General features: G+C 40.5%; 1 protein-coding gene across 8 annotated transcripts in view; it reads left to right on the top strand.

Moving 5' to 3' along the window:
- The window catches only part of KLF12 (KLF transcription factor 12), a 246,910-nt gene that overhangs the window by 184,019 nt on the left and 38,839 nt on the right, over window positions 1–24,052 (top strand). For 7 of the 8 annotated variants that reach the window (XM_055703199.1, XM_055703204.1, XM_055703202.1 and 4 more), the window contains one exon: window positions 1,465–1,524. The exons of the other annotated variant lie outside the window; for it this stretch is intronic. In XM_055703199.1, the coding sequence (XP_055559174.1) occupies window positions 1,465–1,524 (60 nt within the window). The remainder of the gene's footprint in view (window positions 1–1,464; window positions 1,525–24,052) is intronic. 8 annotated transcript variants of the gene reach the window in all.

The raw sequence follows: 24,052 nt of genomic DNA, 5'->3' as shown, positions 1-24,052 counted from the left end.
AGTTGCCATTTTTTCAGTGCATATTGATTTCAGTTGAGGGTTCATGGGCTAGGGGAGATTTTGTCCCAGTGCCCTTTGGTTAGGTACTGTCACAACTGTGAGATAAAATCTGTACCTCATGATACCATGGGACAAGTTGTCTGAGGTATGTTACTGAAAAAGGAAGGGACTGTACACGGAGAGTGGAAAATGAGGATGGAAAAAAGACGTCAGGCTGCGATAGAGCTAGTAACTTTGGCTTTGAAAATTGTGTACATCATTTTATCATCTTGATAGCATATTTCTGTTCCTATCAGAAATTCAATGTTTAACAAATGGCAAAATCAAGCAAACAGTAAAGATGACCAGTGTCTACTATACACTTGAAGCAAGGAAATGTGAGAGCTTCAAAAGTTGCAGTGCAAAATCTTGGGAGAAAATAGATTATTTGTAAGTTTCCAAGGGCCAGTGGAAAGTTCAATTATATAAATAAAGAAAAGTTGCTTTGAAAATTTCCTTTTCACTTTTAGCAATTAATATGCCAACATGGCCATTTTAATTGAGCATTTTAAGGGTTTCAAAATGTATCCAGTGCAAATGCATTCAAGTGGTAGTGTGCTAGAACATTTTTGTGATTCATGTTGTTATTCTAATATTTTTGCTAGTTTCTTGGGCGTTGGCCTCAGACTAATTTCATGCTACACTGAGTGGTCTAAACCAGAGGGAGAAGGACTGAAGGGAGTTATTCATGGACTTGGCTTTCTACAGGTTTTTCTTTTTTTTTTTTTTTTTTTCCCTAACATGATGGAACTGTTTCCAGAAGCCAGCTGTATGGTGCTTCTTGTTTAAGCACATGCAGTAGATCAGAATTTGTCAGTGAAAAGGATCATTCCATGTAGTCCAAATCCCAACATAGGAGTTTATACAGCTATGATACCTTACATTTGTGTTGTTCAGTGTTCCAAATAGTGTTGTAGAAGGTTACCTATTTTCCCTGGAGTCTGTTTTAAGTAAAAAGCATTAAAGGCTAGGTTTTTCAGTGATGTGTTGGGAACAGTATTACTTAAGTAGCAGAATTCTGGGAACAAATGTTTGCTCCAGCCTCTCTTTCCTCTTTGTGCAATGTCTGCCTGCTCTAGAATCACATAAATTTTTACCTCTTGGTCACTGATTATTTTTTAATAAGAAAATATGATCCACCGTGATCCAAAATTACCACTAAGTGACACCTGGGCCCTTAAGCTTTGACTCTGCTGCCATGCAAATTAATGGCAGGGCTCCTAATGACTTGCTTAGCATTAGTTGGACCTCTACAGAGCAATTTCACTTTAAGAAGGACTTTTAAGCAAATGGGAAAATCCTAAAGTCCCTTCCACACTGAGGTCATGTGCTTACTTTGCAGTAAGTGTTCCTCAAGCTTGTCTAAGTCCCCTGCAATTGTTTGGGGTAACTTAAAATTCCTAATTGTCTGTGTTCAATTTCCAGAGAGAGCATGTGGGGCTGTGCCAGGTCAGCTGTTAACCCTTTTCGTTTTTTCAACTCCAGGTATGAAGCATTTTATTGTGTATTATATAATGTTCTGTTTTATTGACAAAGTCTAGTAGCAGTGCTTTTCAGTTTTCTTTCCCTCTTTATGTCATGGCTGGGTGGTATGCGAGCTAGGCAAGGTCCAAAGCTGATTTTTACTATTGCTTTTTATATTTTGGGGCTGAGAGGGTGGTGGTGTCCATCATGGGAAAACTGCATATTTTTTTTTCCAAATCCCAATGACTAAAATATGAGAATAGAAGAAAAAATATCCTGTCTGGCGTTTGATAATGCAGTTTAAAATATCCAAAAATAGTCTACTGAAATTGAGTAACAAAGTTAATGTGAATCAACATAGCTTATATTATAATGAGTCATTGCCAGTTACCATGAGACAGTCAACAAGCAAAGCTGTAAAATGTAGGAATAGGTCTTTGCAAACATCCCCTTGCTTTTTTTTTTTTCCCCAAGGAAGCAAAAATTTTAAAACCTTACTGTGTAATGCACCTAGCAGATGCCCCGCTTTAGAGTGCAGACTTGATATACAAATCCATTGTGGGAGTGACTGCAAGGACTATTGTGATGCCATAAGGTGCCTTGGGTTCATCTCCTTGCCCAAGTAGAAATGATGGCACATGATGGAAAGGATGTACCAACGCTGATAGGATCCCTGGTTTTTTTTGGAGTCATTGCTGTTGGTTTATTGGGTTTTAAAGTAGCGTGCAATGAATTGTCCACTCTGTGTGCTTGCTTGCTTGCTTGCTTGACCCTCCCCCCTTCTTTTGATTGTTTTGTGGGCCCCTAAAAAGATTCCTTTGGAGTCAGAAGTATAAACCCATCAGTTCACTGCTTTACCTAGTTAGTAGTAATCCCTGGGCCCTCTGTCTGTGGAGTACAGAAGGAAAAACAACTTCGCACATTTGATATAAGCAAATAAGTTGCAGAATAAATCTAAATCTTCACATTTATAGGTAGAGCTAAGCTTCATAATACAATTAAGAAGACAGCATGTTTAAGAGCAATTGCACTCTCAAATCGATAATGAGAAGTCAAATACAGAAACTATTCCTCAAATCTACTCTGAGCTCCAATTTGCACTTAATTGCATTACAGCTGGTATGTTCATATTAAAAATTTGCAAGACCTTATTACTCATATATTTTCAAAGTAGTGGCAGCAGCAATTTCTCTGTTAAAACAAAATGCAAAGTTTTTAAGGTTTCCTTGGGTATGAAATTGAGATGGTATGTGTATTTTCAAAAAATCCTTCAAATTTTCTTTGAACTCATGGAAATTATCAGTGCAACTTCAGAAATTATTCTGAATAGCCTACTGGTCTCCCAAAATGTTGTGTTTCTAAAATTTCTATTTCAGATAAAATTTTGAATGCATGCTCCTTTAACTGTAATTAACAATAATATTCTATGTAGTCACCAATTATATTAGCTTTTCTTCTACAGGAAGCATTTTCAAGAAGAAGCCTTATGTTGTCAATTTTTTGCTCTTTTTTTAATGTCATCAGTATTTTTCTCAAAAGTTTGCTCATGTAGAGTTTACACATACCATAATAATGAATATAAGATCCTACTAATGAGGCCCCCCTGAACAACATGCATGGTAAGATACAGATGAGGATGGCATAAGTCATCTCATGTACCAATTCTAAACCACTGAAAGTTTGTTGGCTCTGACTGGAGTGAGATGAGAATAAAGGACCAAATTGTTGAAGAAAGTCACATCTGTCAGACTTTGTTTAGGCCATGTGGACCTGTCTGTAGAGTGAAAGGTGGAAATGAGAGCAGTGAGATGAATATTTAAGTCAGTGTGGCATTTAAAAATATGAATTTTTATGGTGCACTTAAAATGGCTCACACTGCTAGTAGTATTCCTCACAGCTGGTCTTGTTTCTTGGAGTACAGCACTATTGAAGTTTAGGAACAGTAACTGCGTGTCAGAAGTTAATTCTGCTACAAATAAATACATCTGTGTGAGTGTATATATTTCATATGAATGAAATATCATGCCCGCCCACTTTGGTTTGGTTTTTTTTTTTTTTTCAATTTTGTATTACTACAATTATCTTTCTCCTCTAGATTTCAAGTTATTCTTCCATAGTATTACACTCATGATTATGGTATTCTAGTTATGAAAATACAGGAATATTCTTAGATATTTGATTTTCTTTGTGGTGGTGGAGAACAGAATGGATCACAAAGCCTTGAAGAAATATTTTTTGTAGGCTCCTTTCCATTTTTTTGTATTGGGCTCATTGTAAGTTTTACTCAAAACTGTTTCTACACAAATGGTATGCATCTTCTGACCTCCGTGGATGGCCACAGGCTGGGAGTGTTGCTCCAGTTCATTCATACATATCTAACTGTTCCTGTAAAACGTTGAGAATTTTGTCCATACTGCATCCTCTGATCCAGGAGTGTCCTGATGCACCATTTCACTGGTGACAAAGTGACACTATATGTGAGTTTCAGATATTGGTGGGCTCAATATCCCTCTTGGTTCTTGGTGTCTCACAAACAGTACTGCTTTTGCTCTTGTATAATTTACCCCTATTCTTCTTTTTGACACCTCATTCCACAGGCTCAGCCAGATGGGAGATGTTTGGCAGCTGGAGAACCCAGATGCCAAATTCTGGAATATAGCTTTCCAGCACTGGCATGTGAGTTCATAGCTGGCTTCTTGGCTTGCACCTCTGCTAGCTTCTTGGCTAGCTATCTAGCTGGCAGCTGGAGCACTGCCTCTGGGGCTATGTTAGGGTCAAGCTGCTATGGAGTTGGATGACTTTCCCGATCTGAATTATCCTGCCAGACACCATTTTCACCTTAGTTTGCTTTGACTCTCCACTATTCAAAGATGGACGTTTGCACTGCTCTGTTTTATTCCCGCCATTTGTAAGACTAACGTGAAGTAGTAGTTCTCATTTGTCACCAGTTCAAGAAGAAAATAAGCATTGCAGAGTACATGGTTTCATTTGTTAGGATCCCCTTTCAGTTAGGAGGAATGTAAGGCCCAAGTCTGTACTTGCAATTTATCTCCAGGACCAAACTGTAACTACAGAGCACAGGCTTTAAGAAAGTGTATTTCTTATGTGTAAACTTTGCTTGCTTTCAACTGTGAGTGAATCTATCGTTTGTTGAACGGAATAAAAGTACACATTTTGGGAGACTTTGAATCATTTTAAAGAAAAAGAATAAGGAATAATGATGATGATAATAAATAGAATGTTACTGGTAATAATTAAGAACACTGCCAGAAGAAAATGCTTGATCTTCCCTTTGCCTGATTTGCAATGTCCTCATTACATACTTTAGTTTTACCTCAGGTTTTTTGTTGATTTTTTTTTTTTTTTCATAAATGAGGTAATGAAAAATTAATGCACCTAGGATAGCCAAAGCATTTGAAGTAATTCCCTAATCTACGTCTTTTCCTCTGTGCAGCTCAGTGCATAAACATTTTCAGTGGGAAGAACTGCAAAATCAGGAGGTCACTGAGACTTCGGATACTTAGAGTAAAGTACAGATTAGTTATACCTGCTATGAAGTTTTCATTCCCTCACTCAGCTGTAGTGAGAGTATCTTGTGCTACACTGGAGACAGTGGTATCTCTATTACACACTCACAGAACTCTTTAAACACTTCAACAAATAGCAGTTGTGCCTCACTTGGACACAAATTTCTACCTGTATGTTAAGGTTAAGCTTTGCAGGGTGATCTGACCTCTGAGGACAAGTACCTGAATTCCACATTGTAGTCACTGGAGAGAATTGTATGTTTCAGGAGCAACCAAAAAGGAGACGCTACTGATCTAGTTTAGGTGTATACTCTGCTGCCGGCCTAGGGAACATAACTACTTCCATGGAAATAAAGCCCAGTTACATTAGATAAATCATTATTGACTATATAGGGAACCAGTATGGAATAAACCATCCATTTCACTTGGAGATAGTCCACATAGCCCTTTCTGGATGATAATGGAGCAGAGGTGATTCTTTTGAAAAACAAACTGGCAGCAGCAACAGCAGTATTTCCACCTTTGCAGGAGAGCTTTGTTACCTAGTTTGTCAACAAAGTGGTAACCTGACAGAGGTTTAGGTTCTCAGCACAAGCATCACGGGGTTGTTTTAATCATTGGGATCCCTGACGCAGGCCTAATCAGAGGAGATACTTGGGGAGCAGTGGAGTCTTTCATCTACCTTCTTGCTGAACTTGAGCCGTCATATAGACAGGAGCACAGAAGTCACCGGCTGGGAAGAAGAAAGGGTAAGAAGAGCCTGAATCCTACCTGGCCATGGACAGGAGTGGGACTGTAGGCTCCATTCCGTGGAGCCTAGATTAGGCCTACCTGGAGAAACATTAGGCCAGAAACAGCCACGGATACTGAAACAGTTCTCCTCTCAGAACTGAGTGTGCAGATTTCTAGTATGGAGCCAGAATCCCCCTTTACTGCCCAACCTTTTAGCCTCACGGTTCTTGCATTCCTGGTTGCAGAGAGGCCTCATGTGCAGAAGACCCCAAGTCCTTATAGCTGAGTTATTCCTGGGGTAATGGCAATGCTGAATCAACCTTCTGTCTGAGAAGGACCTACAAGTGAAGTCTCTCCTTCCCTGGGTGAATTACCTGACTGCAGGGCCACAATACACCACCTTGCCAGTGCCACCATCATCAATACTTTGCCTGCCTTTTGGGGCTTCTTCGCAAGACATAGGCAAAGTTCAGGACCTTGTCCTGTCTGTAGGTGAAAAACAGGCAGGTGCCAGAATGAGTAGGTGTGAACATGTGCCTTGTGGTTGGCACTCAAAGAAGCTCCGGCTTAACAGTGAAGACCTCATGAGTTTAGAGACATGCTGGCTAGGACTGTTAATGAGCCAGTGGGTGGGAATGCAGTCATGGACCTAGGAAGGCTTTTGGGTGCCTGCCTCCCAAGTCAGGGCTTCAACCTGCTGGTTTCCACACTTCTCCATGAATTAAACTTTCCAAACTAGATTTTCTCCTTTCAAATGAGGAAGCTTTCAGTGTTTTTTAATGTAGTAGAATTAAAGATATTATTCCATTATCTGGAGTATGCCTTTTCCCTGTTTACCTGTTTCTACCCTTTTGCCTATCAAAGGATGGGTCTGGCTGGCCTGGAATTTTGCAGCTCAGTCACAATTTCTGCCCCATTAAAGAGATTCTTGTCACTTTCCATATCCCAATGACTCTGGAAATCGTATATGAGGTAGAGCAAATTTTCTTCCTATTTTTTAAAAAAGGAGCTCTGATTGTTGTCCCTTGTGCATTCTTTTCAAGCTGAGAAACAGTGTGTGGTGTTAAAAAGGAAAATGAACAACTGCAAAGATGTTTCTCCCTTCCCTTGCACCTTTAGTATATTCTGTAACCCAGTTACTGTAGTGGCTTTTAAAATTTTAAAATTTGCATACTGTCAAGAGGTTGCAGTAAAGTGTTCCTCATGGGCCAATGTGACTGCGAGGGATGGAAAAAGATTACAGAGCAAACAGAAAATCCCTGGTTTTGTTTATCAACACCTTTTTTCACCTAATGGCCAATACCTGGAGAGAGAATCTGTCCACTTCAGTGAAAGACTAGCTTAGAGTTTGCTGATTCCCAAGGCAAAAATAAGGCATAGTTTCCAACTTGCAAGCTATTCAGTGTGTGTGATGAGCTGAAGTAATTTGTGGATTTGTATGTTGCATTTTGACATGATTAAATGTTTTAAGTTTATTGATTTCATGCTGGGGATTAATGATGCTGAATGAAAAAGCATCAAAGAATAAGATGTGTTTACATGCCTGAGTAAAATACCTTTAAAAAAGAGCCAGAGTACCTGTTATTGGATAGGAATGAGAGAAGAGCAGCATAGGACCAATCATGCATTCTGCATCAAAAGGAAAATGAATTAACTTCTTTAGGCATAGAAAGAAGAAAAGCAAAGATTTGATAAAGATTGACTGTACCTTTCTGAATGCTTAACACTTGGGTTTGACTTGTTATTTTGGAAGAGGGGATTAAAGAGGTTTCATTATCAGTTACCGCAGATCTGTTCTGCTGAATCAATCAAAGCATGATGCTTAGCTGCTTGGGATTAATGCAATGATCTTTTAACTGGAGAACTTGTTGGTAACAGCATGTTAATAAAGTACAAGACCCAAAGATACTCAGTGCGACTGTGGATGTGGCATACGGTAAAGATGGTATTTGCCGCTTCTTTTATGCATAATACTTTTGGATCTGTTTGCCGTAGCATATGAACTCAAAAACATATTGTTGTCCCAAAAAATGTTGATAGTTCTAACTGGTTTCTGTCTGCTTTCTGCAAATGTTCCTACTGGCTGTCTAGATTCATGGGTCAAATATCTGGATTTGCAGTTAGGTGTCATATTCTGTTTACCAAGATAATAGTAGATGGAGATGGAAAAGTCCTATTTGCTCGTTAAATCCGTCCTGTTGAAAGCACAACATAGGCTCTTCCAATAGTATTAAACTATTAGTACCCCTGATGTTAGCCAGAATGCTAGGGAGAGAATTTATTTGTGCTATATCTGTGGGGAAGGATGCCTTAATGATCAAGTTAGCATGTGAAATACCTGATGCACATGAAATACTCCCTACTGAGCTAGGGAGAAGTTTAAACGTGCATTCTAGTACAGCTGAGTAAATACCTGATGAGACCAGCTCATGCACACGTTTGCTTTTTCTCTGCTGATGCTCTGATCCAGATTAGCATATGTGAGATGAATTCAGCAGTCTGATACACACTGCAATTTATTTGTCTCAGAAGGGGTTGAATGATTATCCTGGGTTTGGGGCAGCAGAGAGGGATGGGTTGACAATGTAAGGTTATTTTTTACCTCGACTTGCACTGCTTAATACAAGACCCGAAGCTCTTAGTTACGGAACAAAGTGTCTGAGCATTAACCGAGCTTGTGCAAACCCAAGAGAAGAGTAATGACTGTTCCTCACAAGCTTCCTGCCTCCATGCAGGTGCAGGAATCAGGAGGGCCTGAATAATTCATAAGGTGCAAATTAGCCCCAGCTTGCTCCCACTGCTCGAATTTTGCTTCTGGTTACCTACCTAGTTGCTAGAAAGAGCAGAAATAAAGGAAGCTTAGGAAACTAGGGAGGGCAAGGCAAAAAGTGTTGCAGTTTGAAGGCCAGAGTCACCAAGACTGGTGAATACTGGGTGTGTTTGAAGGCTTGGTGCTTGTTGAGGAATTGGACTGTGCATTGATTATTAATGACATGTTTTCTTAGGAAGAAGTAAGCTCTGGGGTCCCATTCCATTGCTCTTGGACAGGGAAAAAACTTCCTTTTAAGAATTAGGTTTTTCCCACTATTATTGTTACTGTTTCTAAAAATTACTGGTTAAAAACCCCAAACCTTACAAGCTCATTTAAAGCCTGGTAAGCTCTTTGAGAGTACGCATTTATGGTGTCATGGAAGTCAAGGGTCCAGAGGAATTTAATGAGAAGTTTTGGATGTTAGGATGGTTACTGCTTCCAGTAAACATGGATGCCAAGAGTTTGTATGAAACTAGTTACATCTGGAAATGCAGTGTGTAATTAGCTTGTATTTTTATCATTTAAAAGACAGCATTCCTCTCTTTTAAATACTGTTAGTGATGGCTATGTTTTCTGTTGGATTACTTAGCTGCTCTTCTGCCCGGAAGAACAAAGTGAGAGGCAAGTGGTGCTTAATCCTTCTGCTGTACAACATTGCAGCTCACCCAAATATCAAGTAAAAGGTTTTGCTGAGCACTGTTGTTATGGGAGAACACAGATCTCTGAACAGTTTGTGTGTCACCACACAGTACAGAGAGGAGCCAGTCTGAAAAAGGCAGATTCTTTCTGCCACCTGCCTGAATAGGCCTTTGATATCTCTCATGTGGGAGATGGAAACATCCGACATCCGCAGCAGGAGCAGGAACAAGGTAGTTAGTTCTCCCTGTTGGCAGGTGTTCATATAGAGAAAAAAACTCGTAATGTTTTCGCTGTGCTGAATAGGAAGAAAAGAACAGCAGGAAAAAAAGCTTCGTATTAGTGGTTCTGAGGGTTTTCTGTATTGTTTTGGGTTTTTTTTTTCCAACATATACCCCTTGTTTCTCCATTCCCTTCTACCCCACCCCCTATTGGCTCCTGCATGCAGCAGCTAGGTCACGTTGCCATCATCTGTTTTTGTATTTCCCTCATTTGGGTGGCTGGAATAGGAGCTGGCTCATTTCTAGCTGATTCTGTCATTTCCGCTAGGCCCCAGCTTGGGCGAGAGCCAAGACCAACAGGTGATCCTTGTAGCTGCAAAACAGCAGGAAGGAGGCTGTGCATGTAGGAGACAGCGCACCAGAGGGGCTGCCTGGCCCCGCTCCATCTTTCTGTATAATTAACGCACCCCTCCCCAACCCCCCATACTGAGCAGAAAATCTGTGCAGAACAGCTCAGCTGTGGCAACTGTCGTAGGGAAAATGTTAATAGAGTCCTGGAAGGATGTCAGCTGTGCGAGCGCTGAGGTGTGCTCTGTCTTGGAGAGAAACCGTGGTTGGTCCTGTATAGGAACAGGGGCAACACTGTATTCACTGCTGAAAAGTAATACACACTCTGTCAGCCGTTGTAGGAAAATAAGCATTTCAATAAATTTCAGTGTTATGCTCATGGGCTTTCTTATTTGTATAGGAACTGGTTTGGAATGAGGTGATAATTCAGTTAAGCTTTTCTCTACAAGAAGTAGCTTGTGAAGCCAACGTGGAAATAACTTGGGCAGAGTTAGCTCAGGTCAGGAAGGGCCATCTCGAGCTGTAGAGCTGGGGGCAGCCGGTGCAGGAGCCACGCAGGCTCTGCGTGCTCTGGGTGTCTGCGCTAGGAAGGCATGACTGTGCGGGGCTTTGTGGGGGTAATTTTTAGAACACATGAAAAACTTCCAGGAATCCTCAAGACAGCCTCAAAGAACTGGGGTTTTTTTCAGAGGAAACCCCTAAAGGATCTTTTTGTTTTTAATGAAAACAAAGTTATATTTAGGACATGACAATGGCTTAAGAAAACCAGTTTCAAAAGCTCCAAGGCTTGGGTTAACCCCTTGGCATATACCATAATGTGAGATGCTGTGTCCCTGGAAACCCTAACTGCATGTTTGTATTTGTGAGGCCGGCTGATGTTTTGTGGTAGACACTTGGTAGCCTTAATCCTCTGCAAGATAGATAATAATCTCAACTTCTTTCTGCTCGGTACCCATGGAAGCCAAATTGCTTCTCCTTCCTGTGGAGTCTGTGCTAGTGGTTTGGAAGCTGAAGATTCTATATAGTCAAGGTATACATTTTCTGTGTGCACTTCTGTAGAGAGCTGGGCTCGCTCTCAATGCGTCACAGCACATCTCCGCAGCAAAGGCAGGCTGCCGGGAGAAATGAACTGGGAAGCCTTGATCCGGCTCCACCAGTGGAAATGAAGTATTGCAGCTCATCTGCCCAACTGCAAGCATTCACCCTGCCTGACTGTTCCTGCTATATGCACACAGCTATAAACACAAACAGCAATGAGAGTAAACTCAGTTATGAAACATTAACATATTTTGTAACGCTTCTAGCAGCTAGCCGTCTGCAATCCTTTTAATGAAGCCAGCAATCATTTCTCTGCTCATTGTTCTATAGTTTGTCAGCCATCTGAAGGGGGAGGAAGTGCCCTAGCAGGGACACATTGCATCTCAGGGCTATGACATGTGTGTGGAAACCTAAAGGTGATCCAAAATCCAAACTGGCAGCAGATTGTTCATGAATACACACTTCCCTTGGACATGTCTCCCCATGCTAAATGCTGCACTGATAAACACTAGTGTCTCAATTATTTTTTTTTCCTTGTGCCCCTTGCTTTCTCAGTGTTGGTTTACTGCCTTTGCCCCCTTCCAAAACCTCTGGTATATGAGGGTATTAGCAGGGAGTGAGGTGTTTCCATCAAAACGTTCTGTTTTTTTCACCTCTTTTCTCTGTATCTTGTGAAACTGTCCTAATCCCTAAACCCATTTGCAGTGGGTCCTGGACAAATCTGAATAGTCCCTCTGGCAGGCTCTGCTGTCCCTCTTGCTTCTTCTTGGGTTAAGGGGCTAGTGGGAATGATTTCTTTCTCAGCTGCTCACCTCTGGCTGTAGTGCCCTCTGTAAACCCCCACAGGCACGGCAGGATGAAGTAGAAGCATTTATCTGTAGGGTGGTCAGGGAGCCCAGTGACTCCCTTTCATCAGGAGGCAGCAGTACCAGCTGGGGAGGCTGGAGAGCAAGCAGGAATGCTTCCCACTGGCATTTGGCTCAGCGTGGTCCGGTCTGGGCAAAAGCACTCTGAAGAATATTGCAGGCAGGAGAAAAGCATCCTTGGGCGGCCCCCAGAAAGTCAACTTTTCCAGTGCATTTGGCAGGCAGCCTGGAGCAGATCCATTCCTTAGGCCAGCCCTGTGAAGGACTACCCATCGCGATTCTCCCTCCTGCTGCAGCACATACCTTACTATTATTAACAGTCTGGAGGCGCCAACAGCGTGCTTTGTTCTGCATGGTATGCGGTTGCCCAGAGAGCAGGGAACTGTGTGGCAATTGTTTTTGTACTGGTAGATGGATTTGGTAACAAGTGCTGTAGTTTTTCCTGGTCTTTTTTTTTTTAATGCACCTTCCTCTTTTCTGCGCCACCCCCGGCCCCGCACTCTGTCCCAAATGAAATCAGCAGGTGAAGGATGCTGTAATCCCTCTGGCAGAGGAGTGGGAAGTGCTGTCAGGACGCGGAGTTGCATGGGAGCAGCAGGCTCACACAGCATCATAGTACAGCAGTGAGAGCAGACCCAGCCACATCAAGTGGGCTGTGTGGTTCCCTAAACAATGAGCTCTAAAACTCAACAAAGTCAGCAAGAGAAACGAGTTAGTTGCAACACAACTTCTGCTGTGAGTGTGCAGAGTCCCATGGTGTGGTTTGTTGGTGCATTATGTAGTGTGCAGGGAAGCGAGCTGCTCCTCTGTATTTGCTCTGGTGTCTCTTGGCCTGAAGTCATGGACTTTATTATGCTGTCACTGTGAAATCAGTGAAAGCTTCGAAGTCTGTGGCTGCTGTTTGTTGAACCCTAAGTTTTTAATAGTCATGATTCCTTTGGAACTGACAACACTTTCAAATATATCTGCTTTCAGGCTGCAAAACCTAAGCAAAAAAAAAAAAGATACGGATTAGTCTGTGAGCAAACGGCACTTCTGGAAAAAACAGTGGATTTGGAAAGTATGCTAACAAAATGTCCAGTCACAGGGATTCTTCTGAACTCAGTGTGGAACAAGAATAAGCAGTGTGCACTGAACCTCATGTCGCCCATATTAGTAACAGTTTAATGTTATTCCTGTAACCCATATACTTCCTCTTGTTACACCACCTCCTCCTGTTATTCCACCCTGTGTAGTTCTACTGTTTCACCAAGCATTAGCTCACTGCGGCACATAGTTTATCTTTTTAACTACTTGGTGAAGTACCTAGTGCTCTTTTGGGTACCATAGAAGTAATAACAATAATAATAATTTGCCAGGTGTACTGTGTCAAGTTGTTCTTGTTTGTTGTGCAGACAGAAAGTAAGGGGGACTGCTGAATGTTGGTAACTCAGCTGTAAGGTAAACCTCTAACACAGGAAGGGAAATGGTCTGGTTTATTTATGAATACGCTCAGAAACAATGTCTACCTTCCAGTATACCCGTGCTTTTTTAAGATAGCACATTTTACTTGGATGCATTATCACCAAAGGTCAATAATAATCAGGGCTAAATTGCTTACAGCACAAAGGTAATGAAATGCTCTCATTACACTAGTCATGATTTTCATTGTTAATTCAATGTTGTTTAACTTTTCACTGGTTTCTCGGTTAGGAGTGTGGTGGTGAGACAGCCAGGCTAAGCCATCTGCTGCTGGTGCTTGAAAGGTACAAAATGGCACCGCAAAGAAAATTGATTGACTGCAGCTGACCGTATTAGGGAGGGATCTTACTTGAACCAGCAGTAATGGGTGGGAAGTGTAAACTGGCTTTAATTCTCTAGCAGACTTCTGAATATTAAGGATGTACACAGCAGTTGGGAGAACACATTCAGAGTCTGGTCATGTTCAGGATCACATCCCCTCAGCTTTCTCATTGTCACTGTGGTTGTTTGCAGCCAAGGGGAATTCTCTAGCTTTTGGACTTCATGTTAGATATGTAATTGGGTGGAGAATTAATGTAAACTTAAAATAATTCACTTTCACAGTCATTATACTCCTTAGCTTTAAATTATTTAGCTTTGTGTCTCTGGTATCTCCCAAAAGCCCTGCCATTACCGATCGTCTGACTCTCTTTATTAGCTTATATTTTCCCCTAAAAGCAAGGCCTCATGTACAGTGTAATTATCCAGCAGTGCCGATTAACTGCATAATTCTCTTTTCTCTAAAACTGCTGTGTAAATTACTTTTCATTTCACAAAAATGACTCATCAGGCAATTTTGTGGAGCATTTTCTGATGGTGGTTTGGTTTTTTTATTTTAGATTCCCCTTTCCCAGCCACCCTCTCCATCACTGTGTCATGGTAATATCGTTAAATACTGTTGTGTATCCTGGTGCACGCACTAAGCCCTACAATGATTTCAATGGAGAAAATTAAAGTAGTTTCCATGGTATTGTTACTTCTACCACCAGACCTGATGAGTAAAAGTTGCTAAGATATCCTGCTCTTAGAGTAGGGAAGTTTTTAGAGAAAATCCTCTTAACAAAGAGTTCAAGGAGACTTGTTCAGTTGAGCTAGCTGTTGAAATCTCTGCCAGTTTTCCACCTTTCAGACTGCCCATTGCTGCTTCCAGTATGCTTCAGCCACCTTGACAGCCTAGGTGTGCTGTTCTTTTTTGATGTTGTCTCTTCCCTATTTGCCTTGGCCATGACTCCTTGCCCTTCCTCCAGGCCTCTCACACCAAGACTGAAAAGCCTACCCGCCACCTTCCCATGCCCTTAGATATATCTTCATGGCCCCTACACCTGCCTCCTGGGCTAGAGGATGGTGAGAAGATGGCGAGTCCTTATGGGACTACAAAATACTCTTGAATAGGAAATGGTAGTATGCTCATCAGTTTGTCATCTGGATTTGACCTGAACAAAACAGTGGACAATGTACAGCAAAGAGCCCTGCCTTGTTGGACTGAAGGGTAGCCTGGGTATTGCAAATTGAACCTTTTCCTTTTGGATGAGTGTGCTTCCTTGGGTCTGCTGTTTTTAAAGCTGTGATTTTTTGTATGTGCCATGTATTTGTAAAAACCTCAAGCAACATGGGAGTTTGGAGGTCATGCTAGTCCTGCTGACATAAGAACTAGCCTACCTGCTCCTCTGATATGGAAGTCCTTCACTAAAGCTAGCATTTGTTTTCAAAAGGGCATGTTTCACTAGTGTGTGTGTAGAAGCAATTAATTAAAGCCTAAAATCCTTCCTATTGTGTCAGTCCAAGTGGACGCAGTAACCTGGCTAGTATTTACCAGAAAAGCAGAAACCCAGGGCTGATATAGAGTGATTCTTCCTCTGAAATACCTATGTCCCCTCCTCTATCCATCTTCTTCTTTAAAGCTTCAAAAATCAGTAGTTTATGTACCTTCAGCCTCTGAAGCTATTCCTTGACCTTAACGTTTAATATCCATATGTGGCCCTGCCCATTGTGAACTTGTCTAATCCTTCCTTCAGTCCATTTATTCTCTTGGCATGTGCATTATGCAGTGGCAATGAGTTCTAAATATGTGTATGTTAAAAAAAACAGCTTCTTCCCTCTGTTCAGTTTAAACCTCCAGTTCTTAGAAAAAATAGTGAATAATCACTTCCTGTCATTACATTCTTGGCTGTGCAGAGCTCTACTGTCCCCTCAGTTATCTGACAAATTTGGCATTCCCAGGGTAACATGGTTGTGAACAAGCTATCCACACAAAGATGTGGCTGAAATAATTTTCACGGGAAGAGTTTTCACTCTGCGCTCTCTTCTTAAGACCAAATTAATCCTAGATCTGTCATTGTTTGAATCTGTTACTAAGAATAGGTTAAATTAAAGAAGCATGGTTCTCATGAACTATTCTATCACTCTTTACATTCAGAACATCACTGCAAATAATTTCTCTTTGCACAAATATTTGCAAAGTGTAAAAGTGCTGAAATGCCGGTCATTTAGCTGCTTTTACCGATTGCTTCTAGTCAGTAGCTTGTTCAGCCCTCTGTTTTTTAAGTATGACAAAATGATGCTTGTTGGTATTCTGCTGCTTGAGCTGTTGGTGTATCCCTGTAGATCTCATTTTCGCGGTGCCAGGAAGAGCTAGGATTACTGTACCAATTGTTCTAATTATTTCCAAATTTCTCTCTCTAGCTTGTATTTCTGGAGCTAATTTGTTGGGGTTTTACATTGGTTTGTGCCTTTTTTTTTTTTTGTTTAATCCCATGCACCTGCACTTTTAGAAATCTCCTTTTGCTAATGTTCTGTGTGCTGCTGTGAGTTACAGCAGTGAGCAGATGGAGTCACATGAATAAGTATCTTTTACAATTAAAAAAAGTGTGGATTTAATCTGTCTAAATATACAAATGTTTTTTTTACATTACATATTTTCCTGAGGTTTAGACCCTGATCACTTGTGTTAAAACCGATCCTGATACAGTTATTTCTGTGGGTTTTCTAAGTCTCATTGACCTTAACAACCAGTATTTTTGTTGACACATGGCTTGGCAAATAAAGGCTGAAACAGTAAATGGACTATCCTCTTTGATGTGTTTCATAACTGTTTTCCATCAGGCATTTGCAATACTATTTTTAAATGTTTAATTATACTCAAAGTCATTAGAAATCTATTACATATGTCTGACTGAAGGGAGAGAAGTAACCACTTCAATACAGTCATCCCCCCGCCCCCAATTCCTCTGCAACATTGTGACTGATAATATTTTGTCATATTAATTAGTTTTATTATCACAGCATAGAGATCACTGTTTTCAAATCTCCATAGGCCTTTGACTAGAGTGGCTGCTGATGGCGAGGACAGATTTTTGTGGGACATTAGGGGACGCTTGTTCAGAGCAGCATGAACCCTGTGTTTTCCCTTACTGTGTCTCAGTACACCTCTGTACTGCAGAAGGGATTTGCATCAGTACGTGTACTAAAGAGTTGCTGTACGTTAGCAGTCCCTTCCTTATAATTAGGAGAAAAAGACACAAATGTGTTGCTTTGCAGCAAGGATCTGCTTAATTGTAACAGAGGTAGGGCTGTAAACCATGCTAAGTCATAAAGGTCACAGCTTCTGTGAAAAGTTTCTCTATTAATAGTCTATAAGTATTTTGTTTCTGCCAAGCTAGTGCTTAGAACCAAATTAGTCCCTCATTACAAGTCTGATACACCCTTGACTTTAATGTATCAGTGTGCCCTGTGTTGCCTTCAGACACTCTCTGTGGTCCCTCAGACTGCATTTTCATAAATGTACACGTATGGCAAATATGAGTAGACAAATAACTAAGCAATTTGTTGGGCAATCAAACAACTTGTAAAACAAATGAGTCTTTTTATTCTTTCCTTTTTCTCTACACTTAAATGTGTTTTGCAAACCACCACCTTTTTTTATCAGCTGTGTGGAAATAGTTGCCTTCATTTCTCAGTGTCACCTGTTGTCTTCAGTGTAACAGCTAAAGCTATTGCCATGGATAAATAAATGTTCAGTGTTTCTCTTGGTGTGACTCCTTTCACCAGTGAAATTGATAGGTAGAGTTCGTTCTGCATTTAATGGAAAGAGGTGGATATCTCCATCCCATTTTAAAACTTGTAGTCTAAGATACATGAGGTAAATAATCCCAAGAATTGCCAGTTTCTACCTATGTCTGTCTTTCCTTTGGCCATCAAAACAGTCTAAGCAAACCACTTAACTAAATTAGAACAGAGAAGGAGAAAGAGTTTTGAAGAGAACATAACAAATGTAGAGGAGATACAAGGTAAAAATACCACCCTGGAGAAAAAAGTCTGTCTTTGAAAACTAGTATGTGAGTTCTAATCCTAAATACCGTAAAATAAGCACCCAAGTGAAAGCCAAGAAAGTGGAGTTTGAAGGATGAGTTACCTGAAATCACATACACCTTTGCAGTCAGGGACTGTGACTCAGGATTTCTTATCTGCCATATACCACCCCTGTTATCTTCAATTTCTTATGCCCTGATTTTTAAGGATGCCCCAATCATCCATATTTTCTATTCCAGATCATTGGAAAAAAAAAATCAAAAAGTGCAATTAATTGCTCAGTGTGTCACTTCTTTGTCTGAATAATGGTGGTAACATTGTCCATCAGCCTCACTTGGGTATTGAGAGAATAAATTTGTAAATCTGAACTCTGTTCATATTTTATGTTGATTCTCATAGTTAAACCTAGGAATTACAGGTAAACCTGATAATAATTGAGAAGAAGGGAAAGAATAAGGTTTACCACTTTGTTTGGTCTCTTTTTGCTCCCTCTGGTAGCACAAAAATGAATTGTCCCTTACTGTATTCCTGAGGGTGAGACTACTGATGATCTCATAAACTGTGTTGGGCCCTCGAAATACAGGTTTTAAAGTGGCTGTGGTTCACATGTCATTTCCAAATCATAATTGTGTTAGACCCAGAAGTAAAGATTTGATCCCAGTGGTGGAAATGCAGTCGTGCAAGCAACCCTTTGCACCTTCAGGGAACAACTTTAAGTTCTGTGGGGTCTCATGTGGACACAGGTTCAGCCATCTGGATCCAACTTCAGGATTTAACGTTTAGATCCACCAGTTTCAGGTTTTTGTGCACACACAGAGAACTATGTATGTCAGTGTTGGGTAGTTGGGGTTTTCTTCTTAAAAAGCATTGGGGCAGTATTAGTGTAGTCTTCTAGAAGACACTTTATGTCTTGATGCTTCAGTTGCGATTTGACGATTTGACAAGGTAGTTAAGCTTTGGTGTATATATGGGTGGAAGTCCATTTGTTAACTTAGTGTTCAAGTTCTTTTGCAATGAGGTGACTTGGTGATATTAGTTACTTTTCCAAAAGTAACAGGGATAATTTGATTGCAGAGTTGAATGGGGAGATCTAATGACCAGAGTCCAGTCCTCGTTCCTGGTCATGGGTTGTGGCCACTTCTCTTGTTTGGGCACAGCAGTTGAGCCAAGTGTTGGTGAGTCATGTCATGGCAGGCGGTGGCACATGTTAGCTCCCCTAACCTGCTTTTCCATAGGTTTAGTGATGCTTATGACTTGGGATGGACAAGGAAAAAACCAAAAATGCTGCCTTTATTAGATGCCTGTGGTTACATCATTTCAGGTGTAAGGTAAAACCACACTATGAGAAATGTCATGTAACGATCATGTAATTAGTAATGGTGGTCAAGTAGAGTCTAGTAACAGGCCTGGTCTGTATTCAGACTTCTTGAAATTGTCTGATCTTGCAGTAGAGTGAGTCAGAGAAGAATTCAGAAGTTGAACTTGGTATTTTTTGTTTCTTAGGTGTACGGTACTTGTCTGCTAGTCTTAAATCCTTGGTTCTCAGAATCCTTTTTTCTATTATTTCTATGCTTCTCATACGAAAATGCATTTCTTGACTGCAGCTGGAGAAGGGTGAGGATGAAGATATCCGTCAAGAGTTTTCTGTAGTTTTATACCTTTATCATTTCACAAGACCATGTGTATGCCTCACAGCAAGGCAGCTAGGTCCATGCTTCTTAGCTTCATCTTCACCAATCTTTGGATATATGGGGCCTCAGATTGGCTTGTAGGGGACTGAACTGTGTGTTTTTAATACAGAAAAAAGTCCATGAGTTGTGAGGATAGCACAAACATAAGCTGGGGATGCAACGCTAACAGGTGAATGTGTTAGACCACTGCATTAAGTACCCTTCAGTAGTATCTATTTCAAAAGCCAGTTTGCTGAGTGGTCTCCAATCTGCCTATGTGTCCTTATCAGTAGAAGTAAGACCATAACAACATGTGTATGTGGTAATCCTCAAAATTTTGACAGTAAATGTGAACTTAAAAGTCTAATAACTTGATTTTGAAAACACATTCATGGGAAACTGCACAGAGGGGACTGATCCAGCTGAACTGGAATTGTTTGCCCAAATAAAATTGCTTGTGTGCTTGAGGGCTCACAGAATCAGCCTCTAATTGCAATAGTTTACAATTGTTAAAGAATTATGCATGCATAGAGTTCTAGAAATATCGGTTTAAGGTATTTCTGTATTTCCATCTGATTCACGTGAATGCCAGAGATGTGATCATGTCAAAGAGCATGTGAGAAATGCTAGAGTTGGAGGAAGTGTGGTACCCTACCTAATACCCATTACAGGGGAAGACACTAACAACAGCGTGGGGGGAGGACATACACAGGAGAATACAGAGATCTGCCAAGACTGGTGGCTGGGTGGCAAAACTAAATGCAAATATTAGGAGGGAGAAAGGAAAGGAGTTTAGACAAGGTGTTTTAACATGAGCAATAGCTTTCCTTATGTGTTAAGTTTTACAATACATGAAGTAGACTCAGCTCATCTAATAAACTCCACAGCATAGTGTCAGTATACTGCGCCCAAGAGAGAGAGATCTGTAAAATTGTCCAGAGCTTTAAAGCTGTATTCTTCAGGTAGACTTTTTTTCCCTGTTCAAAGTCATTATGAAATGGCATCTTTTTGTTCTGTTTCTTCTGTGTGTCTTTCTTTTCTCTGTCCTTTGACCCCTGCCTTTCTATCTGAGGGGCTGTTGTTAGACAAAAAGAAGCACTATTTTTCCAACGTTTCTCCAGGTGACTGATAGGGGAAGGGGGAGGGGAAAAAAATCTTCCTTTCTTTTTTCCCCCACTTCAGGCCTCAATTATTCTGCACGCTTTGAGGAACCATGTAGCTTAACTGCAGGAATGGCCTGATTTCTTCTAGTGAAAATGCCTTCCAGTCCTCTTCCCCAAACTGTGCAGCTCGGAGCACTGAAGTCTTTATTTTGGGGGAAGAGAAAGAAGTATAGAATTGTTTGGAGGGTTAAGGAACAAAGACCAGGAAACTAAGGCGAAAACTAAAAACTAAAGGAGGCTGCTGCCATCTAGAGTCGAGACTTAATGTCGATTGTGTTTTCAAGAGGCATTCAATTAATGTATATGTGAAAACAATAGGAAAGGAAAACCCCTCCAAGCAATTGAATTGCTTTCTTTGCTTTTCATTTCAGTGGGAATAATGGGAACTTGTAAAAGTATTTTGGATTTTTAGTAAATGCTTTTTTGTATACAGGTAATCTAGGTATGTTCATTCTAACGAAAATTTCCTAATCACATATAAAAATTGAGAAATAACATAGTGCTAAAAGGAGGACAGCAATTTACATGTAAGTAATGTTTAGAGGAGGCAGCAAAAAGACGCAGCCAAGCTGGGTACAGATAACTGAGGCTGAAAACATTCTCTTCGATTTTGTAGTCAGTATGATGCAATCTTCATTCATATCTATGATATTGCTAGGATATGCTGTAATATTAACCAGCAAGATGTAAGCTTTAGTTTTTTAATCTTTAAAAAAATCTAACTGTATAGTCTAGTACTGTTAAATCTCAAACTTCACATGACAGTCAAGTTGTAGAGGGGTTTGGAGCTTTCTTTAAAATATTAAGTTGGAGTGCAAACTGCGTAATGTGGAGATCAACCTGAAAGAGTATGTGTATAGATGCTAACCAAGCTGGTTAGAAGCTAAGCATTCTCTCCAGAAAGAAGGAAGACAGTTTACTTGATTTTCGTGACTCAAACCCTGGAGAGATTTAGAAGGACAGCAAATTACTAATTCAATAAAAATACATTTCATTTTTAAAATTCTCCATTCTTATAGCATAAGTAGGTACCTTTTAAATGTAGCTTCCAAATGTGAACAAGCCATTCTGGCATCCTACTTTGGTTTTAGATTTTGAAAATTAATTACATTTTTGGAGTGACATGACTTCTCCTTAACTTTCCAACCAATGTTACATTTGACCTAAATTTTAAACCCTTCTCTGCCATTTGGTGGCTGTATTCCTACATGTAGTTGCACTGAAAGCAAATTGGATTTACAAGAGTACATGTAAAGATGCTATCAGAATTGTCATCTGTATTCTTAACTGACAAGCATATTTTGGGGTTTTTTTGCTTGATTTAAAAAATCTGCTCAGTATTTTTCAAGTTGATTGCATTCTTTGCAACGGCTTGCAGAGTATCCTGGGAGTCTGAATGGAAAAGCAGCTGTGTATAGAAAGATGTATAGAGAGGGCCTATTTCCACTGCCGTGTTGCAGTGCTTTTCTCATCTCCCTTGTTTCCTTTCCCTCAGATATTTCTCCAGCTCCAGCCTCCCAGTCCTTTGTGTGACACCTTACTGGGAGGTTAGCACTCAGACTAGGTGATAGCATACTGGGGAGGGCTGGGAGCAGGACAGGCACGCAAAGAAGTCTCCTCTCTCCCAGGAAGGCAGCACCGTACCCAAGTCTGAGTTTGCAGGAACAAGCAAACACTGTTGGCTGAGACCAGGTACCTCTGATCTCCTTCTCTGGGGTAAGCAGCAGCTCCCACTCTCGTCTTTTCATTAGGACTGTGAAGCAGGCTGCCTCACAGCACAGCCTCTGCATAGAGCTGCGTGTCCCGTCCAGTTCCTGAAGGCATTAGAAATCCAGTTGCATGCCTGAAGGGGTAGAGGTATGGCATTTGATGCAAAAAGGGTTAACAGACTATCCTGATTTGAACCTATGAGAATGTCCCATCCCTAATGTATGCCTTGTAGTGTGGTGGAACAGCCCCATTCCCCTTGGTGGGTAGCAGATGGGGGCAGGGGAAGGAGGACAATCATCAGGTGGAACAGAGCAGGGCTGGGCTCAGCATGGCACACATAAGCTCAAAATATTGTACCCTGGTATTTGGTGCTGGGTGTGCTTTCAGAATAGATACCTATTACCATTACATCATCCTTATGTCTTTTCATCACTGGTGCATCCTACTTCCAGAACCTTGATATAACTGTTAATTAGCAAAAACATTTTGAGTAAATTTACATATTTCCATTCTCTGTGTAAAAGTCTATGTTTCAATTAGCCTCTTTTTCACTTGGGTCATTTGATACTATTTTAATTTTCAGCTATTCGGATTCTGATCTCTTGGGTTTAGTCAATTAAATTTGTAAACACACTTTGTGTTTGAGAACCACCTTTTAGCTACATATGTAGAGACATTTGTGTCTATACATGCAGCACTCCCTAATTTAAAATTAGAAAGTGCTCTTTGTCCTTTTCTTTGGCTCTGGCAGCGTTTCTCTGACCTCTGAACAGAAAGGAGTACGATTGTGTTTTCATGGAAGTTTGCCTTAGGATCAAATATTTCACACACTTTGATAAATCTGCTCAGCCACTTTTTAAGAAGGCGGCTATCAAAAAGCGCTTTATACTTCTACTCTTCCTTTTTGTTCTCAGTTCTTTGAATTATCCTGTTCTGGGTCTTGAAAATAACTTCACATTCATTAGTAGTTTTGTCTTTTTCCTTTTCCCCCTAGTATGCTCTTGTCTTGTTATTGCAGCCTAGACGCAACTGTTAAGAAGTTGTTAAATTCACAAAGTGTGTGAACTCGTTTTTCCTTCATCTCCTTTGAACTACGTGATCTCTGTATTTAATTCTGAGGTCTAAAATGAAACCCTGGCACCATATCTTTCTCTCTACCTTGCTTAATTCTCCACAGCTCTGAAAGGAGAATGAGACTTACGACAGATTACTCATACTATTTTCCTTTGTAGTTCCTTCAATTAAGAAGATTCACCAAAAACTTTCTGAGGGTTTTGGGGGGATTAAAATTCTGTTTGCTGGTCTAACATGATTATTTCCTCCAATCTCCTTTTCCCTCTTATGTTTTAATAGGGTTTTAGACTAGCACAGTATTTCTGTTTACTTTCTTCTTTGGACATAAACATCTCAGAATTTATGAATAGGATCTGCATTTTTTTAAAAAAAAGTAGATTCGTTTGCTTGTATTCTCTGACATAATGGACATTTAGTCATCAATAAATTCGTTGCATTCTTTGAAGCAGAGTTTTATATGGAAAAAATGTGGAGGGCACAGGAGGTATTTACTGGGGTTTTTGATTTCTGCATGCTTGCTCCGTTCTTTATGCTGGCAGTTCTATGCACCCTCATTTACAATGGCTTTTCGTATACAGCATCCAGACAGCGTAACACCATTAGGTTATGCATACAGCATATGGGTCTCGTCCTGCAAATGCTATTGTCATGCTTCTTCACTGAGAACATTGCAGTACTTCAGGGGTCTGTGCTGCATTCAGTACATTTACAAATCTGAACAAGATCTGAGAGGAGCAGCAAACTGCTTAGATTGCTGAAGGGAATAGCTTAGAGGACAGAGTAAAAGCATTAAAATACTTACGGCTTGGCTAAACAGCAGTTCAGGGTAGTGTAGCGTCATGTCTTAGAAATGTAGAGGAGGGAAGATGGAACAAGAAAGAATCAATTAAGACTGTACATGAAAGTATTAGGCACAAGCAGCAGCAGCAGGTTAATTTAATCTT

The sequence above is a fragment of the Falco cherrug genome, chromosome 2, assembly GCF_023634085.1.
Source record: "Falco cherrug isolate bFalChe1 chromosome 2, bFalChe1.pri, whole genome shotgun sequence".
Taxonomy (NCBI): domain Eukaryota; kingdom Metazoa; phylum Chordata; class Aves; order Falconiformes; family Falconidae; genus Falco; species Falco cherrug.
The sequence above is the reverse complement of the archived record's forward strand: the minus strand, read 5'-3'. Positions and strand labels throughout refer to the sequence as shown.